At 37.4% G+C, this 27060-nt stretch overlaps 1 protein-coding gene across 2 annotated transcripts in view; it reads left to right on the plus strand.

The window, feature by feature from the left end:
* Positions 1-25774, plus strand: part of TBCK (TBC1 domain containing kinase) — a 117998-nt gene extending 92224 nt beyond the window's left edge. For both annotated transcript variants that reach the window (XM_027787653.2, XM_005238051.4), the window contains exons 24-26: positions 8162-8337; positions 13024-13183; positions 25121-25774. In XM_027787653.2, coding sequence (XP_027643454.1) covers positions 8162-8337; positions 13024-13183; positions 25121-25231 — 447 coding nt within the window. In that variant the 3' untranslated portion in view covers positions 25232-25774. The remainder of the gene's footprint in view (positions 1-8161; positions 8338-13023; positions 13184-25120) is intronic.
* Positions 25775-27060: the final 1286 nt, after the last annotated feature.

Here is a 27060-nt window from a genome sequence, read left to right on the forward strand (position 1 = left end):
GAGTGGTACAGAAATCCAAGGAGATTGATGTGAAAAGCACATACAGCTTACAGTGTAACTGTCTGGCTAACCAAATTATCAAACTTTTTGACAGTTGCTCAAATTCGGCAGTCCTCTTAATAGTCACCCATTAAGGTAGAGCCTTAGCAGTACGTTCTGCTCTTTGGCAGGCTTCACAGTGGTAAATAACTCTCAGCTGTGCTGCCATTGTTCAGAAAACAGGAATCATGGATGAATAGCAACTGCACTTGAATCCTGAAAAAAGATGGATTGTCTAAATCCAAGGTCTTTGACACCAAGTGACATACATGATCACATTGTGAGGGAAAGGAAGTTCCTTTTTCAGTTGCCATTTGCATTGAGATGTGATATTAAATTCCTGTTGGTTTTGTTTTTGAAGAAAGCGAGGGAATCTCTGACAGTTTGTATTCTTAACATCCTGTAGTATTTTTTCTCAAAGCAAAGTAATAACATGTCAAGGAGAGAGCATCTATCAAGGAAAAAAAAGAGGCACTGATGAGAAGTGGGGAAGGCTTGCAAGATCATTCATGCTGCTGATTTTACTTCATTTTATTTCATGTTAAAGCATCTTGTGGGTATTTTCAGGCAGAGCTGGATTATGGCTCAGCTTTGTATTTTAGAATGGTTCCCTGCAGTGGTGAGAAGTGTTTACCCATTTTATCATTTCGCATCGTGTCTGCCTAGCTGCAAAAGGGAGTAACTTGTCTTTCTGCTCTGCTGACTCAGCTTATTCACTCAATTATGTTATTCCAGGGAGAAAAGAGACAAGTTTCTGTAATAATGAGCTACTTTGGCAAGCAGAGCTCACTTAAATTTTTGTAGACTGCCTACAATGGTGTTTGAAGATGTTTGGAGGATATTTATGAATGATAATTAGCTACAGGTTGCTGTTTGTGCACTCCTTAAGGTGTGGGTTATGGAGCAGGGCACCTTGTGGGGGAGTCAGGGTGGTAGAGGGGGTGGAAGAATACCGCTTGCAAAATGAAATGGAGCAAACTGCAAACTGAAGAATTAGGAAGTAGAGGGAGATAGGGAACATAGAGAAGGTAATCACCAATGTTTTCACTTGGAAATGTGACAAGTAGAACAGGATGGCAAGGGAGGACTGAATCTGAAGTGTAAGAATGGTTTTGCTAGAGAGATGGTGTAGAGAAGTGGTTCTTGAGCGTTTGAAAAATTGAGAAACCAGTTCCTGAAATATGGAAATGTGGCTGCTGCTACTTTATAAGTAGTCTTGATTGAACATCAGAAAACATTGAAGCCTTTTTGTGTGATCCTTTGCTAATAACAGTCATGAAAGCCGGGGAGGAAATGATTAGGGAGTGTCTCAAGACACGTATTCCTTTTTATTTGTTTATGATCATTAGACTACTTCCCTTCCTGTATAGGCCTCTTTCCGTCAGTAACAGTAGATTTAAGCATCATTCTTTCTCCATTGGTGCAGGAATTAAGTACTTTTTATCTGACCATCAGAATTCAAGGGAGCAATGGGAGTCATTCTCTTTGTTTAAAAACAAACAAACAAAAATATCCCGCCAAAAATAAACATGCAAAGTTCCTAGGGAATGAAGTGCTGCCTTCATCTGCTTAATTATGAAGGATATAAACGAAACAATTTACATGGAAAATACTAGTGCAAACACACTAGTAATGATTAGTTTCAGTCATAAAATCCTTTTAGATGATGCAGGTAAAATCCAGTGTTCTTCCTTGGTCTTGTTTTCTGATACTTCCTGAAAACTGACTCTGCCTGTCATAAAAACTGCTTTTTTGATAAAAACATGATAGCAGTGGCTTTGTCTACAAATCTGTTCTGAAGTGTCCTGTTCTTGCTTATTCTCCCTCTTCATTTCTACCAGTTGTTTTCATCTGACTGCTATATTTTAGTTGGTATAAAATAACACTACTCTGTATAAATATATTTATCCCAAAGCTTATATGATGGCACCATGACATTAAATATTATGTTAGGTGGAATTCACTGTAAAAAATATATTAGTTTTCTTCCATTATGGTTCTTTAAACTAAAACCAAACACAAACAGCAATGTCTGTTACAAGCTAGTGGACCCTTGATTCAGAGTTGCGTCTGTGGTTGCTATGTGAATCTGCTTTTGTCTCTTTCTCTGTTTGATTAGTTCTTCAGAAATCTTTTGAAACCATTATCTTCTAAGCTGGCTTTAAAATATTTTTGTCATCTTATTCTTAGGTATACGTGCATACATTGATTTAGAAATGAAACATTGTGTTCCAAAAATATGGAATAACATCTTCCATGAAGCATGTTTCTTTATGAAGGATTTTGATGCTTCGAATAGATTATTTTACTTGAACCCCAGATTTTAATTATACTGACTTTCAGGCTGAAGTTCCTTCTGTATTATATTTGCAGCATTAAGTTTTGCCAACTTCAAAGACAAAAGCAGGGGAACCCTGCTTCAACTGAGATAAAGCTGTCCTTCACATGGATAAAAAGTTGCTTTACAGCTTCTGTGTTTATCAGATGAGACTGTTAAGTTCAGGTTCAGCAGAACTGAAGATACTTGCTTACTTTCTCAAAAAAACTTTTTATATCTCCATTTAATAGCCAGGATGAAATGCCTGTAAGAGATTACAGACTAATGGAACAAGAGATAGGAGCTATGATTGTGCCAGTCTCATGTTCTTGGAGCGCTTTAATCTTTCCGAAGCTTGACTTCTAATTTGAGAGTGCTTAAGCAGCTTTAATTCTTAATATTAAAAAAAAAAAATTAAATTCTTAATGCCTGTTTCTTCTTATTAAGAGCAGTAAATGCATATGGCTTAGCAATTCCCAGGCCTATTTGAAAATTAATGGGGTGAGAAGAATAAGTACTTTGAAAGTAAAGAATTTAGGGTGTTGTCAGAGAAACTTTTAGGAGGCAAGTAGACCTCAGACTTCAGCTTAATTACTCTTTTTCCTATTTCCAGCCTACTGATTAAGCAGTCTTCCCTGATAAACAACTTCTAGATGACTAGTCTAAAGGAAGATTCATGCTTGAAGTTAGGATATGCTAAAATAAGTCTTTTTTCTTTGCAGGAAAACAGACAAAGCAACTTAAGTAGTAAACTCAGTATCTTAGCACATATGTACATGTGTGTGAAAATGTGTGTGTATCTTTCTGATAATTCTTACCTTTTCTAAGTAATGACAGTTTATCTCTGTATATGAACACAGTTCTCAATATTAGTGCTGTAGTCAGTATACAATTTCTTACATTACCTCTAAAACCATGAGTACGTTGACTAAACTGTTGGCGCGCTACACAAATGTGCAACTGGACTTTTAACTACCCTCTGGCACTGTGCTTAAAGTAGAGCTTTTGCCTTTTTTTAAGAAAGAGTAAGGGGTGTTTTTTTAGAAATCATATACCATGTTTGCCTTGTAAAAGCGTAAATAGATCACAGGAGAAGGATAATTGAAGGGAAGAAACAAGTGTCTTTTGTATGTGATATGCTATGTCGACTTAAGCTTTTCCCAGTTGTTATCCTGGGTATTTTTTGTTAACTGATCTGTTTGTACCCTGCAATAAAGTAGTAAGTATTTCTAGTGTGGAAGTTCAGGTTTTTAGAATAGTCCTTATACTCCCTTCATTATTTAAAACAAACAAAAAATTGCAGATGAGGAATTGATCCAGATATTGTAAGCAGGTGTCCTGAGATGTGACTGTCTGCAACTTCATTTAGCTGGATTCAAAATCTCAGTTGGATACTACTTGCTCTTCACAATTTGTTGGATGTTTGTAAATAATTACTAAGAGACTGTCAGTGCCATAAACTTTTCCCAAAAGAAGCTAACCTTACTCAAAGGATTAGGTTTAAATTGGGCCCTTTCCCTTCCTTCACCTGTTGTTTCCCAGCCAGAAACCAATGCCTGCAGTGACATAATAAAGCCTAAACAGGGAATTGAAGCCAGCAGTCAGGACAAATGTTAAGCCTCCTGTCTTAAAATGTCAGCCTGCATCTCATGCATCTCCTTTTACTTGGCTGGGCTGAGGCAAAGAGAGTACTCAGTGAGGTAGTAGAAAACAGCTGGAACACTGTTGCGGAGAGGAGTAGGAAAGGTGTTAGTTTCAAAAGAAGTTGCAAGATTTGGGTGCCCAGGGGCCATGACCATCTCAAGAGCTGTCTGAACTCAAGTCCAATGCCAAACTACAAGTATGTCTAGCAGGATGGTGGTATGATAAGGAGGTGTGAGCAGGACTGGGGAGAATGATTGACAGCTTGGTGTTAGCTGTGTTCAGCTTGTGCTGCATGAAAGTTCATTGGAAAATTCCTGTGAGAAAATCTCTGACATGAAATATAGTTGTTACCAGATACAGAATATAAAGTCAAATTTTTAAATGTAGTTAGGAAAGATGATCTTATAAGCGCATGCACTTATTTCACTTTGCAATTTCAAGGAAAGAAATTAGTCTCATAAAACAGTTGTTAAAATAATTTATTCAGTAATTCTATTTTCTGCAAGTCTGTCAAGGAGCTTTAGGCTGCAGCTTTGTGTCACTGAACATACACCATTTAGGCAGATCTGGACATACTAGGTTAAAGCAAAACAAAGATGGTTCTCAAATTCACAGCTGAATCTGTTTCTCCTTATTTTCAGCCCAGTTAAAGGAGGGGGGGAAAAAAAATCCTTGTCCTGGTTATTAAAAACTATTGACATGACAAATAGGATCTACCTGTGCAGCACTTCATGTGGCTTTTATGTTTTTGGCTAAGGAGAAACTGCTTTCACATTAGTATAGGTGAGTTTTCACTGGTTTGTTTTCTGCTGTAGACTTCATGCTTTCCTCTTAAACTTTTATTGTTTCCTGAGGCATTCATCCCATCTGCTGAATTAGGCAAGAATTTTATAAATAAAAGTAGTAAGTGGTTGTGTAACTAGACTCCATCGTAATGTAAATGTTTCTCCAGAAGACTTAATTCAGGTCATCTCAGCCAGCTTCACTGGCATAGTCTGCATTTTTATAATGCCTGACTTTGCTACCTGAGTATTTATTATTCCCTGTAATCCTCTGACCCTGCTTCAAGGATTGAACTCTTTTTGCAGCGGACTTGCTTCCCTTCCCTCGGTGCTGCTCCACAAACATTCTCCTGAGGGAGAAGCTGTCGGCAGGAGGGTGTAGTGATGTCTGCCAGTTTTAGTCACCAGGCAAATTAAGCTGTCTCAGCCAAATGTGTAATTAGGTAATCACTACCTACATTACTACCTTTCTTGGATATTGCAAGTTTGTGTCTGCTGTGAAGCCCCTAGACATGGACTGCTAGATTTGTTTGGCAAGTCAGAAGTTTGTGAGAAGATTTTGACTACTTTGTTCCTCCTCCTCCCCTTTGATGCAATTCATTTCCTTGGACTCCTTGGGGAAATTCAGCTACTCAGCTGCAAAGTGACTTTAGACAGCACCTGGGAGTTGGCTGTGTCCTCTGTCATACTGTTATTTTTATGGAAACGGGTCTCCCTTGAGTATTATCTATTATGTTTAAACAAATAATACGTTATCCATAAAATCAAGCATTTTTCTGATTATAAAGCATCACAACCTCTATTATTCTGAACTTGGGAGGAAATTACATGCTAAGACTAGCAATTTGTAAATTCTTTTGTTTTGAATATTATCGTATACAATGGAAAAGGCAGTTTGGTGGACTAATATATTCCGTGAATTAAAATTATTGGCTTTCTTTTTAATTTTGAGTGCTTTTTGATAACCAGCTTTACAGCAGAGGTATTTCTAACTGCAGAAGGACTGCCAAAGTAGTCTTTTTTTTCAGGGATATAACTCAGGAAAAGATGTGTATGACTCTCTATTCTTTCTAGCATGTTCTCTAAACTTTGAATAGTCCTCAGTTTAAATGACAAACTATTATGTTTAGAAGCCAAAACAAAAGCTAGAGCTAACAATAGTCAGTTGGGTTAATACGAATTAGTAATGCCTCCATTTCCTTCAGTGTGTTACTCCTGTTCTCTTGAATCTGTTTCATGGATTATAAGCACATAGTGTCTTGAATTGGTGTGGTCACTGCAGTCTAAAAGAAGGTGACAGAAATGCAATATTTTTTCAAAGCAGAAAATTTGCTACTGTGATGCTCTTAGAAAAGACCTATATTTTGACTGCACTGTATAGACTCATTCTGTTTGTTCTGTTTATCTGCTCTTTTTATTTTTCACTTTCTGTAGTCCATCTCTATGCCTGTGCTCGTTCTGAACAACTGCAGAGCGCACAAGCAAATCTTTATGATGAAATGGTTGGCCTTTTCAGTAATATAGGCCTTCTTCCTCAAGGATAAGATATCTAAACAGTCTGAAGATCTTTCACAAGATGCTCCCTGTAACCAATCCTAGTTATTCTGTTTGTTCCTGTCTCCTGACAAGCCAGAATAACTCACTAGAAACAGCTGTGGACTTAGTTATAAACAACTTTTGCCTCTATTTGACCTCCTGCTGAACAGGGCACAGTGGTTGCACAAGACAAGCCAGTTCTGTTTTAAGATGACTAAGCTCTGTCGTTGATGTACATATGTATCTTTGACGTCATAACTCTTGCAGTAAGTTGAGTTCCATAATGTTTTGGGGTTTTTTGCATATGTAACCAATCTGTTAACTCTGTATCTGCTGAATTAAAGTATAATGAAAACAAGCTGCTTTAAAAATCTACCTGTGATGGCAAAGACACCAACAGGAAAAAAAAAGTTCTTGCTGCAGAAGGCTATAAATAAGCATAACTTACTAGCTCCTTAACTTTACTGTGCATGCTAATGTATTTTTAATTACATAGTGTATGAAAGTTTTAAAAAAAAAAAAAAGTACTTTCAACATTTAATTGAAGTGATATGAGGACCTTTTAGTGTAAGTATGGTTCTGGAAGTTCCACCAGGGTAGCTTAGACCATAAAGAAAAAGGTCTCATGTTTGTATATGTAATAATAGCAAAGGCGACTAGCAGTCATTCAGCTTTCAGATCTTCACATTGGTTTTGCAAACGCAGTGTTCTCAGGGAGAAAAGCCTAGGGCATACTGCAGATCTTCTTGCCTATCACTTATAAAGAATCAGAGTTTTACCCTAATGAATGAGCTGAAGGTTTCCCTTATGCTTTTTTTTTTTGAGTGAGCCAAGCTAATTCTTTTGGGTGAAAGTATAATTGTAATGGCATTTAAAAGTTTCAGCAGTGTAAAACCTCTGAAGGAAGGTGGAGACATGCCTTCAAACACTTCACAATGTCTTATGGTGACCATATTTTACTTTTTCTGCTGCAATTCAGAGATTTGTATGTGTTGGTAATTAATGAAAATACGGGATTTTTGCATTCTCTGTTATTCACAAAAATAAGGAAAGTTTGTTGGTGTTTTTTTTTTCCTTAACTTAGATATGCATGGGCTTTTAAGAATGTGAAATGAAGAAAAGCTAGCACTTAGAGATAATTCTGAGATAATTCACAGTGAAGGCTCTTTTATGAAAAGCAGTTTAAGTATTATCAAGACTAGTTGCTTGAGTACTACCAGGTGTGTGGCATTGTCATTATCTGTTGTGTCCCCCAATTCTCCCATCCCACAAAACAAAGGAACAGATTTTCTGGGTTATAATACAGGGCTATTTCTTACATTTCTGGTGTCCTGATTTATGCCTAGTCTTTGGGCTGGGGTAATGCCTGGTGTTTAGATAGCTCTGTATCTTGCAGAGGCATCCCTGCATGTTCTGTGTCAAGTCGCCAATGGCTACCCTTCTTTCCTCCTCCAAGCACAAGGCCTTTCAGAGAGTGCTTTCTAGCTCATTTACTTAATTGCTGATGCTAAGAAACTTTCTGTGAGTTTTATGACCCCCTCACCACAGTGAATAATTCATTAAAATTCATTAAGAAATTACAAACTAAAATAGTTTGCACAGATGATCAACCAATTGTATTTTTTAACAACTTCAACAGAAAATAGGGAAGACAGGCATTTGGTAGTGCACTGGAGCTTCTCTGTGTGGCTAGTTTAACTCAGGCTAGTTCAGAGTTACAAGGAAAAGATCTGTTTCTGTCTAACTGGGTTGTTAGGCTTCGAGGTTGTCAACTAAGTAGAGGTTTCAAAGAACACCATGTCTGTAATTGTCACCTCTAATATTATTTTTTTTTCTTTTAAAGTCTAGGGATTCCATCAAGTTGGATGACCTGAAGGCAGAGGTATCACCCCGCATTTCAGCAGAAGATCTGATTGATTTGTGTGAGTTGACAGGACCTAGTCATTCCAAAACACCTGTGAAGAAAACAAAGTCTAGCAAGCCAAAGCTGCTGGTGGTAGACATTCGTAACAGTGAAGAGTATCCTTCAAATCTGAGTGCCAGCCTTGCCAAGCCATGCTTGCGTCCATTACTTCCTCATGGTGTGCAGCCAGTAAGATATTAGAATGGGAACTAGTGGAAAGGGATGTGGTAGAGGCACAGTGGAAGGATTTTTGTCGTGGAGAGGTCTGGTTTGCAGAGAGGAGGACAGACAGATGTATTTTTACCTTCCCATTTTAAGCTGTGGGTCTAGTGAAACCACTTTGTACCAGTAGCGTAAGTGCTTTAATACTACCTCTTTTTGTGACAGGTGTTGTCAGCAGACCTTCCCCATTTAATATGACCAGTATTTTGAAATGGTGTGAGGCTTTCCAAATAAGTGGAAGGGACATAGAGAAGACTTGATAGCTCATGTGTTTTGCCAATCCCTCAGTGGAAAATGAATGCTCATTGAGTACCTTTTTGCTACTGACAGGTAATGCAGCCATATAGCTGCCCTAACTTACATTCTTTAGTTAGCTTACAATCAGAGAAGTCTTAAACGTGTCTCGAAGCTGTATTTTTATCAAGGTTGTTTCACTGTCTATACCTTACCCATTTGTTCTTTATCAAATACGTAGTTCTTTGCCTGTGGAGTATTATTGGTTTTTTTACTGTTTTTCTGAACAGCGTGGTTATGGGGCTGGATTTGTTAGGTTTTAGAAGGGGGAGTCCATACAAGTGTGCTTTGCCAGAAACACACATCTTCATTAACATCCGTCTAAAAGCGAGAATAATTACAAGAGTTTTATTAGAGGTAACTCTTAACGTTATGCCAAGTATTTTGGAAAATACTTGCTGTTGGTTTGTATCATTTTTTCTGAAGTATTGCTCCTTTCATAATAATAAAGGTGATGTAGGTAGTTGTTTCTATTGTAGATGTACTCTTAGCAGCTTACTGTGTCACAAGTTATAATTCTTAATGGGAAAACAGTACTCAATAGAAAAATAACAAAAGACTCATGAGGTTTAGTCCACCTCTTTGAGAAAGGAAGATCATTTCTTTTGCCTATCTCTGGCTTGTTCTTAAAGAACTCCAATGACAAAGATTCAACAGGCTCCCAACATCTTTATCATTAGAAAAGATCCTCCACTGTCTTAACAAATGTTGCTAACATAGTGCATTTGTATTAGAAATGTGTGAATTATAGGCAGTGAAGTGAATGGTGAAATGGCAGATGCCAGTATTTGGGCTAAAATACGTAGTAAAAAAATAAATAATGTTTCGACCTCATTTTTTTCCACCTAGTTTGTTAAAATACCACTGTAAAGATATTTGTATATGCAGAAAAATACTGCTACTAACATTTTTCTCTATTAAATATTTAGCAATATTTATGACAGTGTGGTGAAATAGAAAAATTAATATTATTGTTACTATGTAGAGGTAAATTTATTATTTACATAGTAAACAGAGTAGTATAATTGGACTGTTCTAAATTAATACTGTTATTTTCAAGGAATTATAATTTTATTGTATGCCAGACTTGAGCCTGTGATGTGATCCACTGTGTAGATAAAACAGAAAGGTCAAAGAAACACAAAAAAGTAATTTTTCTTTTACTTGCATGTATTAATTTCATGCATCAGTTAAGGATTCCAATTAAGTAGAGATTCATGTGTCTGAGATGTTTGACTCTTTATTTTCTGGACTCCAGCAGCTGCTTTACTCCTGGATCTAAATTGTTGAAAATGTGGTCATCGTTATTCAGAAGATGGTAAAAATGCAGCCTATTTTCTGGGAGATAAATTCTTCATCAAGAGATAATACTTCTTAGACTTCAGATTAAAAGTGATGTCCCTGGAATTAAAAACTATAAAACATTATTGTTACTGCTTAGAAGGCCTTGATACTACTGAGTTAAATGTTTCTGTGTCTACATGCATCCTTCTGTTGTTATTTAAGCTACTTCCTAGAAATCAAGAAGAATGCAGAAGGACAGCAAGTAATATAAAATGCTGAGACTACAATCATTGCACTGAAAGGCTATTATCTGTGTATAATAGTGGATTTATTTATATTGTAATCAGGATCAAAGGCAAGGTGTTTGCTTAAATGTTTCCATAGCTTTCCTTATAGCTTGATGATAGGTTCTACTCTACTGTTGTATAAATCCTGTTCTACTCTAGCAGAGTGGATTCAAAATTTCAGTTATTTTAAAATCATTTGACTGTTGTGAAGTTTTATGGCGCTGCCTTTCATATTACAAAACTTTAATCAGGTTTTCCATTTGTAGCTCTTGAATGAGGAGGTATGCCAGAGAGAAAATTTCCATAGCTTGAACAGTGTACTGTGATGGCTGCTGCTGTTGTTTTGGTCTGGTTGGAGTTTGTGGGAGACTAAAATGTCCTGTCCTTTAAGTAAGAGTGGACTTAAATCCTAATACCTATCTGGTGTTAGTAGGTTGGAAATGTCTTTATTAAAAAGACTGGTAGGTAGTAAAATTACCCCTTGAGTGGGCTGGCTTGTATGTCAGTTGTAGAAGAAAGAAAACACGATGTATAGAAAACTATTAAGCTGTCAGCAGTTCTGAATGTACATGGGAAGCCATAGGAATACTGTGTTCAGTGTCCTGTTCGTTCTTGCAGTAAGGAAAGTTTTTGTGTTTGTCACAAACTTTCAACAAACTGTGCAATGGGATCAGACAATCTGTATGTTACTGTGGCATGTTTTAAAATGTGACAGACCACTATGAGGCGTTTCAAAAATGTGATTGTTTTTGTCAGTAGTTTTTCCTCATCATCGATGCCTGTCATGCTAAACTTCACTCTCACTTTGTTTTCAGTGTGATTTGAAAAAAGCATGAGAGGATTTTCAACATGTATCAAACATGCTTCATATTTCATACTAGGATGCAGTTGAAAGCTAAGGTATTGTTTTGTAATGAAGCTCACGTTGCAAGGCTGAGAGCTGCTAGCCCTTTTTCCCAATAGACAACTTTGTAACAGAAGACTAATAAAAAGGTAATATACTCAAAGCAGTGTCTCTGGCCAGCAATTCATCTAAGGCTCATTTCATTAAGCATGTTAGCAGAAACATGGCAGCCTTCCATACCTGTTAGAAAAGTTATTTGGCTTTATATATATACACACATATATATAGCTAAGCTGCATACTTACAGTCTCTCAGTCTGTAGCACAAAACTTTGGCTTTTTCATTAATTGTCTTTAGTACTGGAATGCTTAAGATGGTCACTTAAGATTAGGGAGAATGTGAATGACAGCAAATACATTTTGGATCTATCTGGTTTGGTACTATTGATATCAAATGTATGTCTTTGTTAAGAGATTAAGTCAACTTTCTCTGAGCATTTAAGCATTCTTAATGGCATGAGTGTGAGCAACTAAATCTGTCCAAAGTAATTTTCAGTCTTGTGATAGTTTCAGAACTTTTACCTTCATTAGTAGCAATGAGTGATGTAGTTTCCCCTGGGGAAAAGGAGGTTGACACAAATTAGTGAAGGAGGGGTGTCATAATTTTCGCCTTCAAAATAGAAGCAAACTGACAACACAAATGAATGGTACATGATCATATTTTGTTCATTCAAATGTTTATATATAGCCACATTTTTCTCACAGTTAACAATGATGATCATAAAGCTGAAACTGTTACATAAATCATGAGAAATGAATGCTAGTATTAACCTAAGTCAATTAAATCTTACCTTTATTTAAGGCAGCTCCTATATTGAAAAAGAGCCTGGGATTTAATTATAAATTAAACTAGCTTTCTGCAAGTACAGTAATAAAGAGTGACTAATCTGGTTATTTTATATTGTGTCTATTTTTGCAGAACTTTGCTGTTTCCCATCTCTTCAATGCTATTCTTGTTTATTGTTGGGGGAGTGTTCCAGGCATGTGTGTACAGTCTATGAAAGTAATTCAGAAGTTTGTGTAGGTCATGGTGCATTTTCAAATTCATGAGAAGCTAGGTACTAGTGGTCCAACTTAATTTTATTGAAGAGACTCACATTCAATATTTGTTCATAAAATCTCCATGGAATGATCATCCTATGAAAGTGAAGCACAACTAACTATATATCAGAGTTGCTGGCACTCACCTGTTGCTTGCTTTTCAAGACCCAATATACGCTCACTGTTAGTGGGACTCCAAATAATATATATGATACTCATTGTTTGGGAATCTGAGCGCATGTACATTAGAATTTCAGTTTGGATCAAAGTGTAGGGGGCTTATGGGGGTTGGCAGAAGGTTTAAGGAAATTTCCCAATGATCCCTGTTTAATTTTGGTTCTCATTGTAAGTGCTTCATTCCTTTTACATAAAACTCTTCTGGAAGAGGTGCTCCAGCTGCTTATTGGTATTTGGCTCCTGTGTCAGAGTTGATTTGCAGTAAAATCCACAGAAATATGTATATCGTATGTATGTGGATACTGGTTCTTTAGCACTAAGCGTTTCATTTAGCAGGTCAGTTTCTGTAGTGGTGTGCTATGTCCTTTATGAAACAACTCTTCTGTCCTTTTTTTTTCTGTGTAGTGTCAGAAGTTATTTTCTCTATATGACTAAATTGTAAATGAGGCTTGTCAAAATATACTAGCACGAAAGACCAACACTGTTGTATCGTGACAGCCGGGGTGAAGAGCAGGTTCATCCTACAGCAGGTTCATCCTACAGGCTACCACAGATGTCTCTGCCTTTCAAATGTCCTTAACTGATCTTCCTAAGCTTTAACCGTGGCCACATTTCTGGCAGCATCAATGTTCCATTTGCGTCAGCATTTACTGCAGAAGGGGATCTTGTCCAGTGCCCAGCAACTGCCATGCTCCAGAGCTTTAGAGGAAGAGTTGTGGTGATTGTAGGAAATGCAGTGAAGAACACAGCTGCCGTAAGTATATTGCTATAACATATATGTTTATTCTTAGAAATACAGCAATGGCATGAATACAGACAGTAGTAAATAAACGCTAGTCTAGATAATTCAGATTAGTAACTTTGGGTATGATGACAGGTTTTAGGGTGATTTTGTTGTTGTTCTTTTCTGCTTCCAGACAAAGACATATTTCTCTTCAAGTAATCAGCATCTGAGACAGTTGAAGTTTTGAAATGAAATTATTTAACGTTACCTTTTTCAGGTTTAAAATCTTCTTTTTTGGCATGTCATAGAAGTGACATCAGCACTTCTAACGTGCATCAGTAATACCTGGTTTTCAAAACTGACTGGCATTTAATTTCTGTGGTGTTAAGTGCACACAAGGTAAGTGGAGTGGGGACAGATGTGTTATGAAGTCCAAAGGAAATAAGATATAATTCATATTCTAGGTAATAAAAACCAATCTATTAATTAGGGGTTTTTAGAATAACTTAGCTCATGCAGTTGTGCTCAGTGAAGTGCAGAAATATTCCTACTGTTAACTTCTGTTTGATTCTTCACTAGACAGAATATTCAGACTTGCCTGTTCCTTTTTATAACTAAATAATTGATGTCGTGGACCAGCAGTATAATTCTTTTGCTGTTCTTCTCTCAGGTGAAGGAAGGTAATTTTTGGGGGGTGGTTTTTGAGGGTTCTTTTGATTGGATTTTGTTGGGGTTTTTTTCAAGACCTACTCTTAAGTATGGTATACTGTTAGTTCACCACAGTTTCTTAAGCCTGTTTTACTCCAGGGGCATGAACTATAATCCTGATATGACAAGGAGGTCTATGAACCATTAAAAGGTCTTTGTTATGGACAGCAGAAGCATCAGCATGACATGTTGCAGTTTTTTATACATATAGGGAGTTGTAAGTAGTGTGAGAAATCCCTTTCATTAACTTGTGTTTCATCATTTAGAAAATCAACTTGTGATATGTATCGTGTCTTATGTAGTAACAGAGGTGGCATAAAGGAGACTGTATAGCCATATCTCAGATAGTTTCAGTCAGTGAATATCTAGCTTTGTGCGTAAGATCCGGGTAAGTTCATGATAAGTATTTCAACATGAAATCAATCAACTTGAATAATCACAATAACTCACTAAATGCTGAATGTGTATCTTCTCCCCCTCAAAGGAGTAAATGCAAAATGCATTAAATGCTAAGAGCCAAATGGAGGTGATTTAAATGGTGCTTTACACATTTGATGGTGGGTTATGCAGCTGCTTTTAACAATTACATTTTAAAACACCAAACATCCCAATTTGTCCCAGTAAGAGCCTAACCATTCACTAACCTCCTGAGGAATAGGAACAGGAAAAAAAGTGCTTTGATATTCACTAATGAGTGTCTTTATGGGAGATATCCCACATACTACCAAGTCATTTTCTGGGAGCTGTTTTCCAGGAACAGGCAGAAATGTTTTATCTGAAACAAAGGAGCACTGTAAGTATTCTGTCTAAAACAGAACAAAGAAACAAGTGTCTGAAGGAAAGAAAGGGCAGAGGTTTACAGTGCAAATTCTGTGTTACACCATAGCTAAGAAGACACAATTTTCTCCTGTAATGTAGTGACACTTCTGCAAACTGAGATTATTTTTTTTAACATTTTGTTAAGTGAAAATTGAATGTTTGCTTTGCAGTGCAGCTAAAGAAAACTTGCAGTGTGCTTAGTAAGTGCAAGTACTTCAGTCATGTGAGAAGGTGCTGCCTTATCCTCTAAACGCAGACTTTATGCAACTGAGGCAACGTTGACCTGGTTTACCTGGAATTGTCAATATTATAGGTTTCCCTAAAAGAGAAATGGTGCTTTGTGTCTTTATTTGCTTTTAGAGTTCTTGGTAGTCTAACTAAAGAGTGTAGAGTTTTAAATAGTAGCAAAATACTGGATTGACCAGTCTGACCACAAATTAAACTGGAGCCTAAATGCTAGTAGGGACTCACCACCTCTGTCACACCTTAAAGTACATAAAAAACCAACCTAAATTTGACTGTAGTGATAAAATTCCTTTGTTTTGTGGATTATTTTTTTAAGGCCAATTCAGTTTTACTCTGTGTGGCTACATAGAACTGTCTGCCAGTATTAATTAACTAGTCCAAAACTATGTAGTTTAAGGCTTGAGAAGAACAAGAGCTGTTACTTTTTGAATTCTACCAGGTAATCCAATCATTTGAAAAGTTGCAAAAGTGAATGTGTGGAAACAAAAACAGTTTTGTCCAAAGAAATGTTATAAGTTGTTCAGCTTAAAATGTATTTTTTTCTAAACAGAGTTATGTATTTCCAACTGGAAAGGAATGACCCACAAACTGTAGCATCCACCATAAAGGAGATTTTTCAGAAGTGTTTACTAATATTTACTCTGTTAAAAATACAGAGATTAGTACTGTTAGATGTTCGGTTTAAATTTCTACAAGACTGAGAAAGTTGGGGTAAGTGTGAAAAACTGATTATTTATGGTGCTGTTTGTAATTAGAAGATTGGCTCTTTCAACTGCATTTTGTATTAGTAGCCTACTTGGCATCATTTAAATAAAAATTTTTTTTAAAAAAAGGCAAAGTTGAAGGTACTGAACAGACATGTAGAAAAAGCCTTTTTCCCCTTTTCACACGGGTTTTTTTTTATCTTTTGTACTTGATTTGGTGCCAGATGATAAAACATTTAAATTGGCAAGAAAATGCTGTCTAGAACTCGATAGGTGAGAGGGAAAACTGAAAACTTTACCACAGCACTGTTGCAGCAGGAGGCAAAGGAAGCTAGCTGTGCAGCAGGCTTCAGCAGAGCTCTGGCTGTAGTCTTAGGATAGAATTAAAACAGGGTAATCCTGCTTGTTAAGCCATTTAATTTGCTCATGCTAAAAGTTAAATGAATAGATTGGCCGGTGTACAAGAGCCTTACTGAATGTGCCATTCACAGCATAAAGGTATTGTAAAGAGGCGCTTGCACTGGACATGGTGTGGTGGTGCTTGGCTCACACTTCTCTGCAGAATACTGCTTCCTTTAGACTGGTTCCCACTTTGCGCCAGCCTTTCTTCTCCTGGGGGATTCTGGGCACTTGTTTACAGAGCAGATACTTGTTTGTCTTTGAAACAGCAAGAAACCTCTACATAAAAGTCATTATGCTGGAGCTAATCAATCAGATTCTGTTTTGATTTTTAACTTTTAAATATGTTAAGTGCAGCATCTTTTAAATGAATTAATTTCCCCTTTCCCACATCCATTGATAAATATATACCTTGCAAATTCCAGTATGGGCAAGGGATCATTACAGTTGGGAGTACAATAGTTAAATATGCAACGAGTGCCTAACTGTAGCTTCTTTTTTTTTTTCTTCCTTTTTTTTTTTTTTTTTTTGCATTGCAAATAGTATGTCTCCTGATTTTTGTCGCTTTCAAAGTCTGAGATACAGCAAGTGCAAAGGTGGATCATAGTTACGCATATGTAGGGTGAGGACTGGTTTGGGTCTGTTTTTTGGAAGGGTGACATTACTTCATCTCCTCTCCTTCCCTCAGCTTTGACGTGCTAAGACATTACCTGTTTCTGTTTCCAATTTTTTTGTCTGTATTACTGCAATGTTGACTGAAATTAGAACAGGAGAAATACCTTACCTGATATTAACATGCTCCAGTACCTCAATTTTGACAGTGACACACTTCCACTTGTGTGATGTGGTTGTTTAATACATATGTGTTTCCCCAGTGGTTTAATACATGTGTTTTATTGTCAGTTAAATGCTTTAACAGATTAAAGTATACAGGACACTTTAATCTGTTTAATAATTAGCAACTCATTTATTTCTTACCTTGGAAAAAGATAAGCTGTAAGTCAAAGCTTATAAAAACATCTGTCTTTATAGCAGGAAAGTAAATTCTAAATGGTAACTTCTAATTGTTACGCTGATTATTTTTTTCCTGGATAAGTTATGCTGCTATAAATACATTGTCTAGGCAATTTCTACAAGTTACTGAAGCAAAGTAATAATTCTTATTGCATCACAGTAGCTAATAGATAAAATATATGAGTTATCTCCAAAGCAAAAACAAGCAGTCCCGATTTCTCTATGAGATCTTTCTGACCCTTTTCAAGGCAAGAGGGAGAGGGTCAAGTTCAAGATTCTTTTTGTATAACATATTCTTAGCCTGGGAAAAAACAAAAGCTATATGAAATTAACATTTTCTCTCTCTCAGCCCACCGTCAAAAATGCTTTTCTTATATGAAGACTGAGACACATAGGTTAAAGTGTCCAGTTACCACTGAATTTGTGATTCTGTTGTCGTCCTCCTCAGGCCTTTTAAAAGGGCCTTGCCAGAGAAGCAAGCCCCTGCATCCTGAAGCTGGTTTCTTTCTATAAACCTGTCTTAAAAACATGGATACCCATGAAATTTCATAGGGTGATCTTAAGATTAGGTGTTGTGTAGAATTATAAAGGGCAGCTGCATTCATGCTTCTAAAGACAGATAATGTTTAGTTAGAAGGGCCTAATGAAACCTCTGGAGTGAAATTAAATAGAAGTTAGGCAATAAACTTCTTGAGATGTTTCCACTCATAAATCTTTTTAGATTCTGTATTTCTGTGTAAATATTCTCTGCAGAAAAGTGATTGAACAAGTAGAATGAAAACTGAGGATGCTTTCTCTTTGTAAGGATGGAGGAGCTCCTTATGATTCCCAGAATGGGCGTTTTTTGTGTTTGTTTTGTTAAGGCATCACCCTCCCTTCCGCATTCAGACTCAGAGCCTGCTGGAATCATCAGCCACTTCTTCATTGCCCTTAAAAAGGAAGAGATCAACCTTGTATTTTGAAGCGATTGAAAGGCTTAGTCAGTCAGCAACAATCCTACTGATTGTAACTCTACCCAAGACATGGTCAACTCTTCATTATTCTGTAAAGTCTATATTACTTTATTTATTATTGTAACATGTATGTATGTTTTCCTTCATCAACAGAAAGTAGCTCAGCTGCTGTTGCCAGTACATCGCTCTTCACATGGCATGAGAAAGACACTTGGGCTGCCAGCCAGGAGTTGTGTTACGCTGTTGTAATTCTGCACCTGTCAGTGGCTTTGGTTAGTTTACACTGAATTCCTCAGGTACAGCAGAGATGACCTAAATATTTACCCCTTTCCAGTTGATGACCTAAATATTTCCCCTTTCCAGCTAGGTATGAAAGAGGAAAGGGGGGAAACAAAAGATGGAGGCTCAGGAGCAGAATTTGAGTGTTCCTTTTCCTCATCTGAAGTAGGTGCAAAGGAAAGCAAGCTATTTCTACATCTCCAAATAGGTTACCTTTTCTAATTTTTGCTGAAACCTGATAGTTACAGTCATTGGAAATTTTAGTTGGTGGTTTGATGTAGACGTTGTTTGGCCCATCTGTGTGCCTTACTACACAGAGGTTTGGATGTTTCTGAGATGAGGAATTGCGGAGCCCTCAGCTTCACCTATCAAAATACGCTTGACTTCTGAGAGATCCTGCAAGTAGGATCTCTGCTCTTTTTGATCACCTGGGAGATCTGTAAGGACAGGGAAGATGGGAAACGGTGAACCTGAATCCTGGAGTGGTGCTGTCAGGCTCTAGAGTTTCCTTCAGGCATGTCAGCCTTGGCTGTGGTTATACTGGCTTTGTGGGCTGCACCTCGGAAAGAGTACCCTTGTCCTTGCCTGAGCTTGTATGGATTAGGTTGGTTGCATATCACTCAGGGCTGCTGCATTATAACATAGAATTATCACTTTCTGGGGCTGTTTTTCAGCTCTTTTACATTTTATATTACTTTTATATTTCCTGGTGTGTGTGTATATATATATATATCAGAGAATCTGATAGTGGTGAGAACTGAAATAGAGATGGTAATGAACTAATAAACGTGTGTTAAAAGTGCAGGAGACTTGTGTAAAGATACTGCCAGCTAGAATGATGTTGGTGAATTTGGCAGTTCCAGTATCAATACTGCTTGTCTTTTAGCAATGTTGTTTTGCTTTTTTCTAAACTATATCTGAATCAGCTTCTGAAGAGGACTGGCTGGCTGACTGCTTCAGGAGGGAATGTGTCCATTGTGTAGGAGGTCCAAAGGCTTTTGTCCTGGAGTTCAAGAAGAAACGTTACCAAACTGGCAGTTTGGGTAGTGTTAGTAAAAAGTACTGCAAATGACAATGAAAAGTTTTTCACTGTCAGGTATTTCTTTGAACATTTTTCAACATCTAGGTCAATCTTTAGACTTGAAGAGTGGTAGAATCTTTCAGAAAGACTCATGCTTTCTTCTTTATATTCAAGCCAAATGTTACGCAGCTCTTTTTTTGTTTCTGTTCACTAACAGCTTTTTTATTTTCTGTTGAATAAAAAATAGAATAGGGTTGCTTTCTGCATTTTAATTTTATAATCCATCCAACTGTATTGGGTGCATGGAATGTGTATTTTGGTCAGTACAAATTAGCTGTGTTAGAACAGCTATATCTCTGCAATTGAGTTTTCATTTTCAAATGCTCACTCTTAGCTGGGTGTTTTTTTAATATATACTTTCTAAGTGCAAAACTAAAAGTGCAGGTGTTTAAAACTTTATTTTAAAGTTTATTACTTGGAGAAATTTGAGTGTTTACTCTTACTTTAATTCTCAGTAAAATTTATTCTGAAACCAGCTATTAAATACCTGATTGTGTAGGCTTATTTTGCAATCTTTGCACGTAAGTCCTTTAAGTTACTGCTGTATTTTTGTACTGATTGAAAGTGCTCCTTTTTGGCCAAGTCTGTGTGTAAGGATTTTTCTCCTTGATCTTGTTAGCACAATAAGTTCTATGCTTTTTTTTTTTAATATTTTTTTTCATACTATGTGTTTGCACAAGGTTGTGCTTTTTGTGTTTTATACTTCCATTCAGTTGATGCTAATACTGTAAGCATTAACTAGGCACTGTTTTGCTACGGGGGCTTTAGGTGCCTATTTTTCCCTTAGTGTTAAAGTGTCATTTCATGTTTCTAGAACCCTTTAATGTAAGAAGCAGCTGACTAAAAATAATCTTGTGTGCTGGGTCTTTGTGGCATATGGAAAGTGTTGTTTAAATAGCTCTAGACTGATCAGCCTGGCTATGGTGTGCTTTCAGAGTGGTGAACTCTTGACTGAAATCATACTGCAAAACAGACTGCAGCTCCTGAAAGGTTTGTGTAGCATGTGTTTACATATGAAAAACTAATAATAATTTTGTGGCAATGGATGTATACTACAAAATTTGGTTGATATTTCTCCTCCAGCTTCTAAAGTATCTCCTTTTTTTCTGGCTGTTCCAGAGTATGATATGAACATTTACACCTTGGTAACATTTGTCACAGCAGTCTTTTGGTATTCTGGTACAGTATGTTATTCCTCCTTCCCTTCCAACTTGCCCTTTAATTACAACCTGTCACAAGAATGTCTGTGAAAGTGAATAATGTGTACATAGCAACCTGATGGCTAGCCCAAAGGCTGCTGGGAGCAATGCTGCTCAAGCTATTGTGTTACTAGACTCTTTGCTGTACACAGTCTAAAAATGTGGCGTCCCTGGTGTAATTCATTCAGCACTCTTGAAAGCTGTGATTTTACTGCTTGGAACAGCGTAGTAGAAACATTTTGATAAATGCTGTGATGTGCAGATTATTAAGGTTCTTGATGGTACTTAAAGGAGCAGCCCTGTTTTGCTGTCTGTATTGAGAGCCAATACAGGGTAAAATGTGTAATATTTGCCTAGATTTTGTGAAGTATTTGTTGTGATCTTGTCTGTCTTTGAGAGCCTGACTTGTATCTGCATGAGTCTTAGCTGACTGCTTTCAAATGCAAATTACAGTTTTCTGGCTCAGTTATCCTCACCAGGAAGGGTGTTTTGTCTGGAATCGATTGATGCATTACTTAATAGAAGAACGGTATTTCCGAAGTGTTCACCAAAGCTGTCACATAGTCATTAAACAAGTTGCTCATGTATTGATACTTTCATAGGTAATATTTGCTGTGAAAGTAGCAAGAGGAAATGCAATTTAAATGCTAGGTGTGGCCAGTAAAAACACAGTAACTGAACTTGGGAAGTGCATTTTGAGGAAAGGCCACTTGCAGCAGAAAGGAAGAAACTTAGTCTTGTAGCATCCCTTTAATCCTCTACCTCAGATAAGCGTAACTGTTTCCTGCAGGTAATGTTGTCTAAATGAAAACAGAAGCATTACGGGAGGATTGTGATCCATTGGTGGTGTGGGAAAACAGATATATCTCAGAAGTAATATCAACACAAACATTTGATAAATTTGAAAAAGTATAATCACCTTATAAATGACAGAGGTTCATTTCTATTTAAAATCAACCTGTATAATGGAAATTTAATTGCGCACTACTTTTATATGTTTCAATAAACCTCTTTAAAATGTAGGTGATTTACAGGTTACTAAGGATGACATAGCCCATTTGCTTATCTCCTTACCATGTTATTTTCTGTCTTAAGAGCACCTCAGTAAATTCAGGTATTTATTGGACTACACATTACATATTCATGTGCCTGTTATTAAACTTCTAGTTGACGCTTTATGATAGCATTTATAAAGGAAATAGAGCCCATGTGTGAAATCCAAGGTGGCAGTTTCTGCTGTAGAAAGTCTGTGGCATTAATTCAGAAGAGCACCTTGGGCTCTTTTTGAAGCATGAAATTTTGCTCTTTTTGTATCATTGATTTATTGAACTTTTTAGGAAACATTATTTCTTTTTTGATCTGTCTTAATTTCTTGAATTTAAGTTACTGGTATTTGAACAGAAATGAAGGTTACACTGGGGAGGAAATATATGTAACTATTTCAAATATTCTTCTATCTCATGCCCCTCCATCAGTGCACATGCCAAAAATAACACTTTAATGTGTTTTTAAAATACTAGCTTCATACAGTGTATTTTGGCCGGGAAAGACACTAAGCCATGTCTGCAGAAACATGGCGAGCAAGTTCCCATTCTAGTTTGTGATGGATGGACGACTCTGGGAGTAGAAGGCACAGATATACTGAGGAACAGAACTAGAGAAAGTCAAAGCTTTAATTAGGAAGACTGCAAAGCTAGTAAGAGACTACTTCTAAATCTTTACCAAAAGTTATGTTTCTACGTTCAGTGACACAATGTGAGAAGACAGGAGGTGAAACTAGGAATGCCTTTAATCATACCAAATCCTATTACCCTATGAGTTAAGCCTTGACTTCTTTCTTCTTTACTGTGTGGAGACAGATGTATGTGCAAAGCTCTTGGAAGCTGATATTTGGAGTTTGATGGCAGCTCTCAGCTTATGGCAATATATATGCCTCTGTGTCCCTGACTTGCAGCTCTAATTCCCACAGTAGTGAGGTATCAATAGTTGTACACTCCCTGCTCACTGGATTTTCCCTGTCCAGGATGTTCAGATCTAATATTTGAACTGTGTTTGCAGTCTTTCTCACTGAAGCTATGTAGACAACTGCAGACAGTTCTAGGTCAACATAAAAAAAAAAATTCATCTTGTGCTTTCTTCCTGACATTTGCTAGCAGCCACAGATTCTGCAGTGCTTGCTTTGCAGGGACCCTGCAAGAAGCAAGAGATTCCTCACCATAAGTTTACAAAGGTACCTCATGTCATATGCAGTGAAGAAAATTTATTTCCAGCCATACCTTGATTACTGAAGCCGTTCTATAATACAGTAGGATACAGGCCTTAATGCTCAAATCCTAAATACAAAGCATTTGTTTGCATATTTTCTTTTCAGATTACATGGAATGGTAGTTATATTATGGCTAGGGCACCCAAAAACTTGGAGCAGAGTTTACAGTTTATTATCAGAAGTGTAAAATTATCAGTAGATGGAGAGTGGAACCTTTCTGCTGACACATGGGACATTGTACTCAGCAAGTAACATGCTGCTTCCTGCCCATCTGAATGCTTGTTGCTGTTTTTTATTTCTGCCAGCTACAAGCAGCATCGGTGTCCAAGACAGAGTGCTACCCATTAGTCATAGGTGGAGAGCAACATATGAAGTAAAGCTGTCTGGTGGGAGTATTTCACTAGGAATATATACTATTTTTGTAGATCATGGTATGCACAGCTGAGTGCTATTTTTGACAAGAGAAATATCTTTGTCTCTATTTTACTATACACCACGTCTTTATGGACTGTGATTATAGCAAGAGGAAATTGGACTCTCCTGGTGATGTCTCTGTGCATATTACACCACCTGTATCAGAGAGCCTCTCTCAAATCATGGCATCTACTTTTCTCATGAAAACTGGCATACATACATGGTCTAACTTTACTATGAGCTGGTTTGGTTGGTTGTGGGGATTTTTTAGTTTGATCGTTTGAATCCTGCACTGACTGACCCAAGCTAATGGGGGAAGAGATGACTGAACTTTCTTTTGGTCTTCCTTAAAAAGCAAGTACCTGAAAGAAACATAACAGCCAAAATGTCCAGAATGATCCACGTTGACCTCTTACCCTGCCTCAAGAAGTTTGCAGCCGTTACTGATCATGTACTAGTTGCTCACTCCCTGGTTACATCCATCCTGAAGCACAGAGAGAGGAATGCAGTAGCTGTGTTTGACACATGAGTGGACAGAAATAAATTCCTTGCATATATAAAATCCCTTCAGTGTGAAGCAGAAGTTCTGGCTATGGAAGGAGTTTAAAACTTTGCTGATATGAACTCTTGCATGTTAAAGAGATTATTTCAGTACTTGTACTTGATAAGGTAATCACGTAGTACATCTTGTTCTGCCTTAATATCTGTTATACTATCACAGGTAATTAGAGGGAATGTAAACGTAAAAAGAAATCCCATGTACTAAGTTTGGATGGGGTGTCTACTGCTGTTCTTGAGTTGGTAATTTAGTTGGTCATGCAAAGCTAGTTATCTGGACATCGTGCTTGCACAGGGTTCTGCAATAGTATCAGAAATAGTTTTAAAGAGTCAAAAAAGGAATTACAAATGTTTTACATAGCCCATTTGGAAGCACTCGGGGATTTTAGAAATGGTACAGATTTGTCAATCAAGTATAAAGCAACAATCTCAAAGACTGGTGACACAGCAGTCTTTCTCACAGCTATTGGAAATAAAGAAAAACTATTGTAGTTTCTCTCTGACTAATCCATTTTGATGGCTTGCTTTTGAATGTATCGTGATCGGTATTTAAAAGGGAAGTTTCATATGTGATACACAAAATAGTGTTCCTTTGGGTTTGGATTTTGGTATTTGATACATAATTTTTGCTATTTTGATTTGTTTTTTGCTTTTATATACAAAATATAGTTTGTCAGTGTAGCAACTTTTCATTAAGTTGCTACATGGAAACTGGCAACTGCTGTGTTTGGTTTATGGAATGAATTAATTGAGGAGAGAGGCTTTCAAGGACTGTGGGTGGGTGTTTGCGGTGGGTTGTGTAGGGGTGTGTGTGCTTGCACTATGTAACCTGCCTGTGGGCAGACTGGGAGGGGGGAGTACACCTACTAGACCACAAATTCTTATCCGACATCTGTGAAAGTCATGTCAGACAAGTTTGACAGGTAAGCAAATGACTATAGCATCAAACTGTGATGCTTGTACACTTGGGAACCTACAGAAAACAGCTGGGAATTAATTAATGCAGAGAAAAATATCTGTTGTTTCGTGCTTTGAGAGGGGTTTCAGTGAGTGCTCTGAGATTAAATAATCCTGTTAGAATGAGGTAAAATCCTGCCTAAACAGAGATAAATGAAGTTCAGGGTTATCAGTGTGACACTTTCATGTCCATCAAATTCATTGCAGCTGTTTCGAGAGACAAGCCTGGGTTCCTGTGTTAGACTAGTTGGTTCAAAGAACAAACTTTGTCCTTTTTTTTTTTCTTTTGTTTAACATGCCTTACTTAACACAAAGTAATTTCGATTTAAGGGCTATAATATGCAGTGTGCTAACAATGTATCTGTTTCAGTTTGCAGCTCATCTAGTGAAATACAAGTACCCGAGGGTCTGCATCTTAGATGGAGGGATCAACAAGATCAAGCCAACTGGTCTCCTCACTGTTGCTTCTCCACAAATTTAAGTGACTGTAAACACTCAGGACAATCTGTTTGAATAGGAAAGTGTTACTGTACAACCGGGATATCCTGAACCCAAAGGGCATTATGGCATCGTCACTGTACAAGCTATCCTGATGATCAGTGTCTTATCCTGCAGATCTAGAGCACAGGAGCTTTGCATTTATTCTTTGATACAGAGCTTCAGTTGGAATGAACTGTGAAGCTTCAAGCTTTTTAAGAAACTTCTTTCAGCATTGTTGTAGTGCACAACTAGTTGAGCAAGTCTGAACACAAAAAGAGTAACTCAGCTGGCATTTGGTATCTTACAAATATTTCTGTAGAACAAAATAAACTGGCACTTGACAGCTCTAAGCTGCACTTAAATAGATTACTTTTCAAAAAGTAGTTTACTGTGAACATTGAAAGTAACAAGCTGAAACCGTACCCTGTGAAAAAGTGTGTTCTCTAATATTCCAAAGAATCATTGCTGTATCTTGTGACCGACCTTCCTTTTGAGAAAGCGTTTTTTCGTCTGGATTGGAAATAAAGATTGGAAGTCACTGTAAGAGCTGCTGTTGAGTCAATCCAAACTGTATCATATCACGCGGAAGTGGAGAAGGCCTGCTCCTCTGTGGAGAACTTAACATTCTGTTTCTATGAACACAGCAAATGCAACGATTTCTGAAACAATTACATTTACCAGAAAGGTGGGCTTTTGACAATACCATGTCTTACGACTACAGATCACTTAATCTGCAAATAATAGTGCTTTTCCATTTTAGATGCCCATGCCTTAAAAAGAAACAATTCAATTTGAATTTTCATATGAAAACTTTCTAGAGTAATGTCACATGAAGGTGTCGGGGGGGGAGATTTTTCATGACCCCTACTGTTTGACCTGTCTATCGGTGGTCCAGGAAAGCAGAGACCCTTGTGCCTGACCAGTCTGTCAGCATCCCGTTATAGGGACCCTTCACTGAACAGTCCTGCTGGATTGGAGGGCAGTTGGACTGACTTGTTCCAGGAAAACATGCCAACAGCATAAAGGGGACCCCTCAGCAGATCTTTCCACTTTGCTTGAATATATTACCTGCTGCCAGCAACTGCTAGCACCCATGAAGGACTAACACTAACAATAACGGTCTTTATTAATTTAAGACTGACAAATTAAGGTTTGTGATTGCCAGTGGTAGGGGGCTGTCTGCAAAAAAAAACCAAAACTTGAAGTGATATATAACCAAACTATAATCACTAATAATAGGTAGCATGAGTTCTTTAGCATGTATAAGATAAAGTTCTTACCCAGCAGGTGACCCTGTAGGGGAGAAGACAGGTTCAGCCTGTCGACTGATCCCAGAAGTTAAGATGGAGTCTTCCCTAACTTCTTCCCTCACCTGTTCAGTTTTTATCCTTCATAGTACATTGCATATTCCTTTATCGTACACAGGATTGGTTACAAGTTTCTCGCTTCTAATGCAAATTAGTACACATCCTCAGATAGCACAACTGAAGTTCTTTATTAACTATGCATGCTCCTCAAGTGGGGCTTTACCCTCTTTGGAGGGGGAGCTATTTGAGTTGGAGGTCATGATCTCTCACTACACAATTATTTTTGTCCTGTTTTCAACTGATTTTCTGTTGATATCAGTGGATTGCAACACCTTATCAGCCTGTCTTCTCTTATAGCCAGAACTTTCCTCACTTGAAGGCTTCTTTCTACATAACTTAGGTAACAGTGTTCTTTTCACTATCTGTTCTTTGTTTCTCATCCTTCCCAAGGCTGACTCCCTTGATTAGAAGTGCCTTCATTCACAACAGCTTAGAGAGTGGGTCAGCATGACCTAACTTAGTG

This window comes from Falco peregrinus, chromosome 2 (genome assembly GCF_023634155.1).
Source record: "Falco peregrinus isolate bFalPer1 chromosome 2, bFalPer1.pri, whole genome shotgun sequence".
Classification (NCBI taxonomy): domain Eukaryota; kingdom Metazoa; phylum Chordata; class Aves; order Falconiformes; family Falconidae; genus Falco; species Falco peregrinus.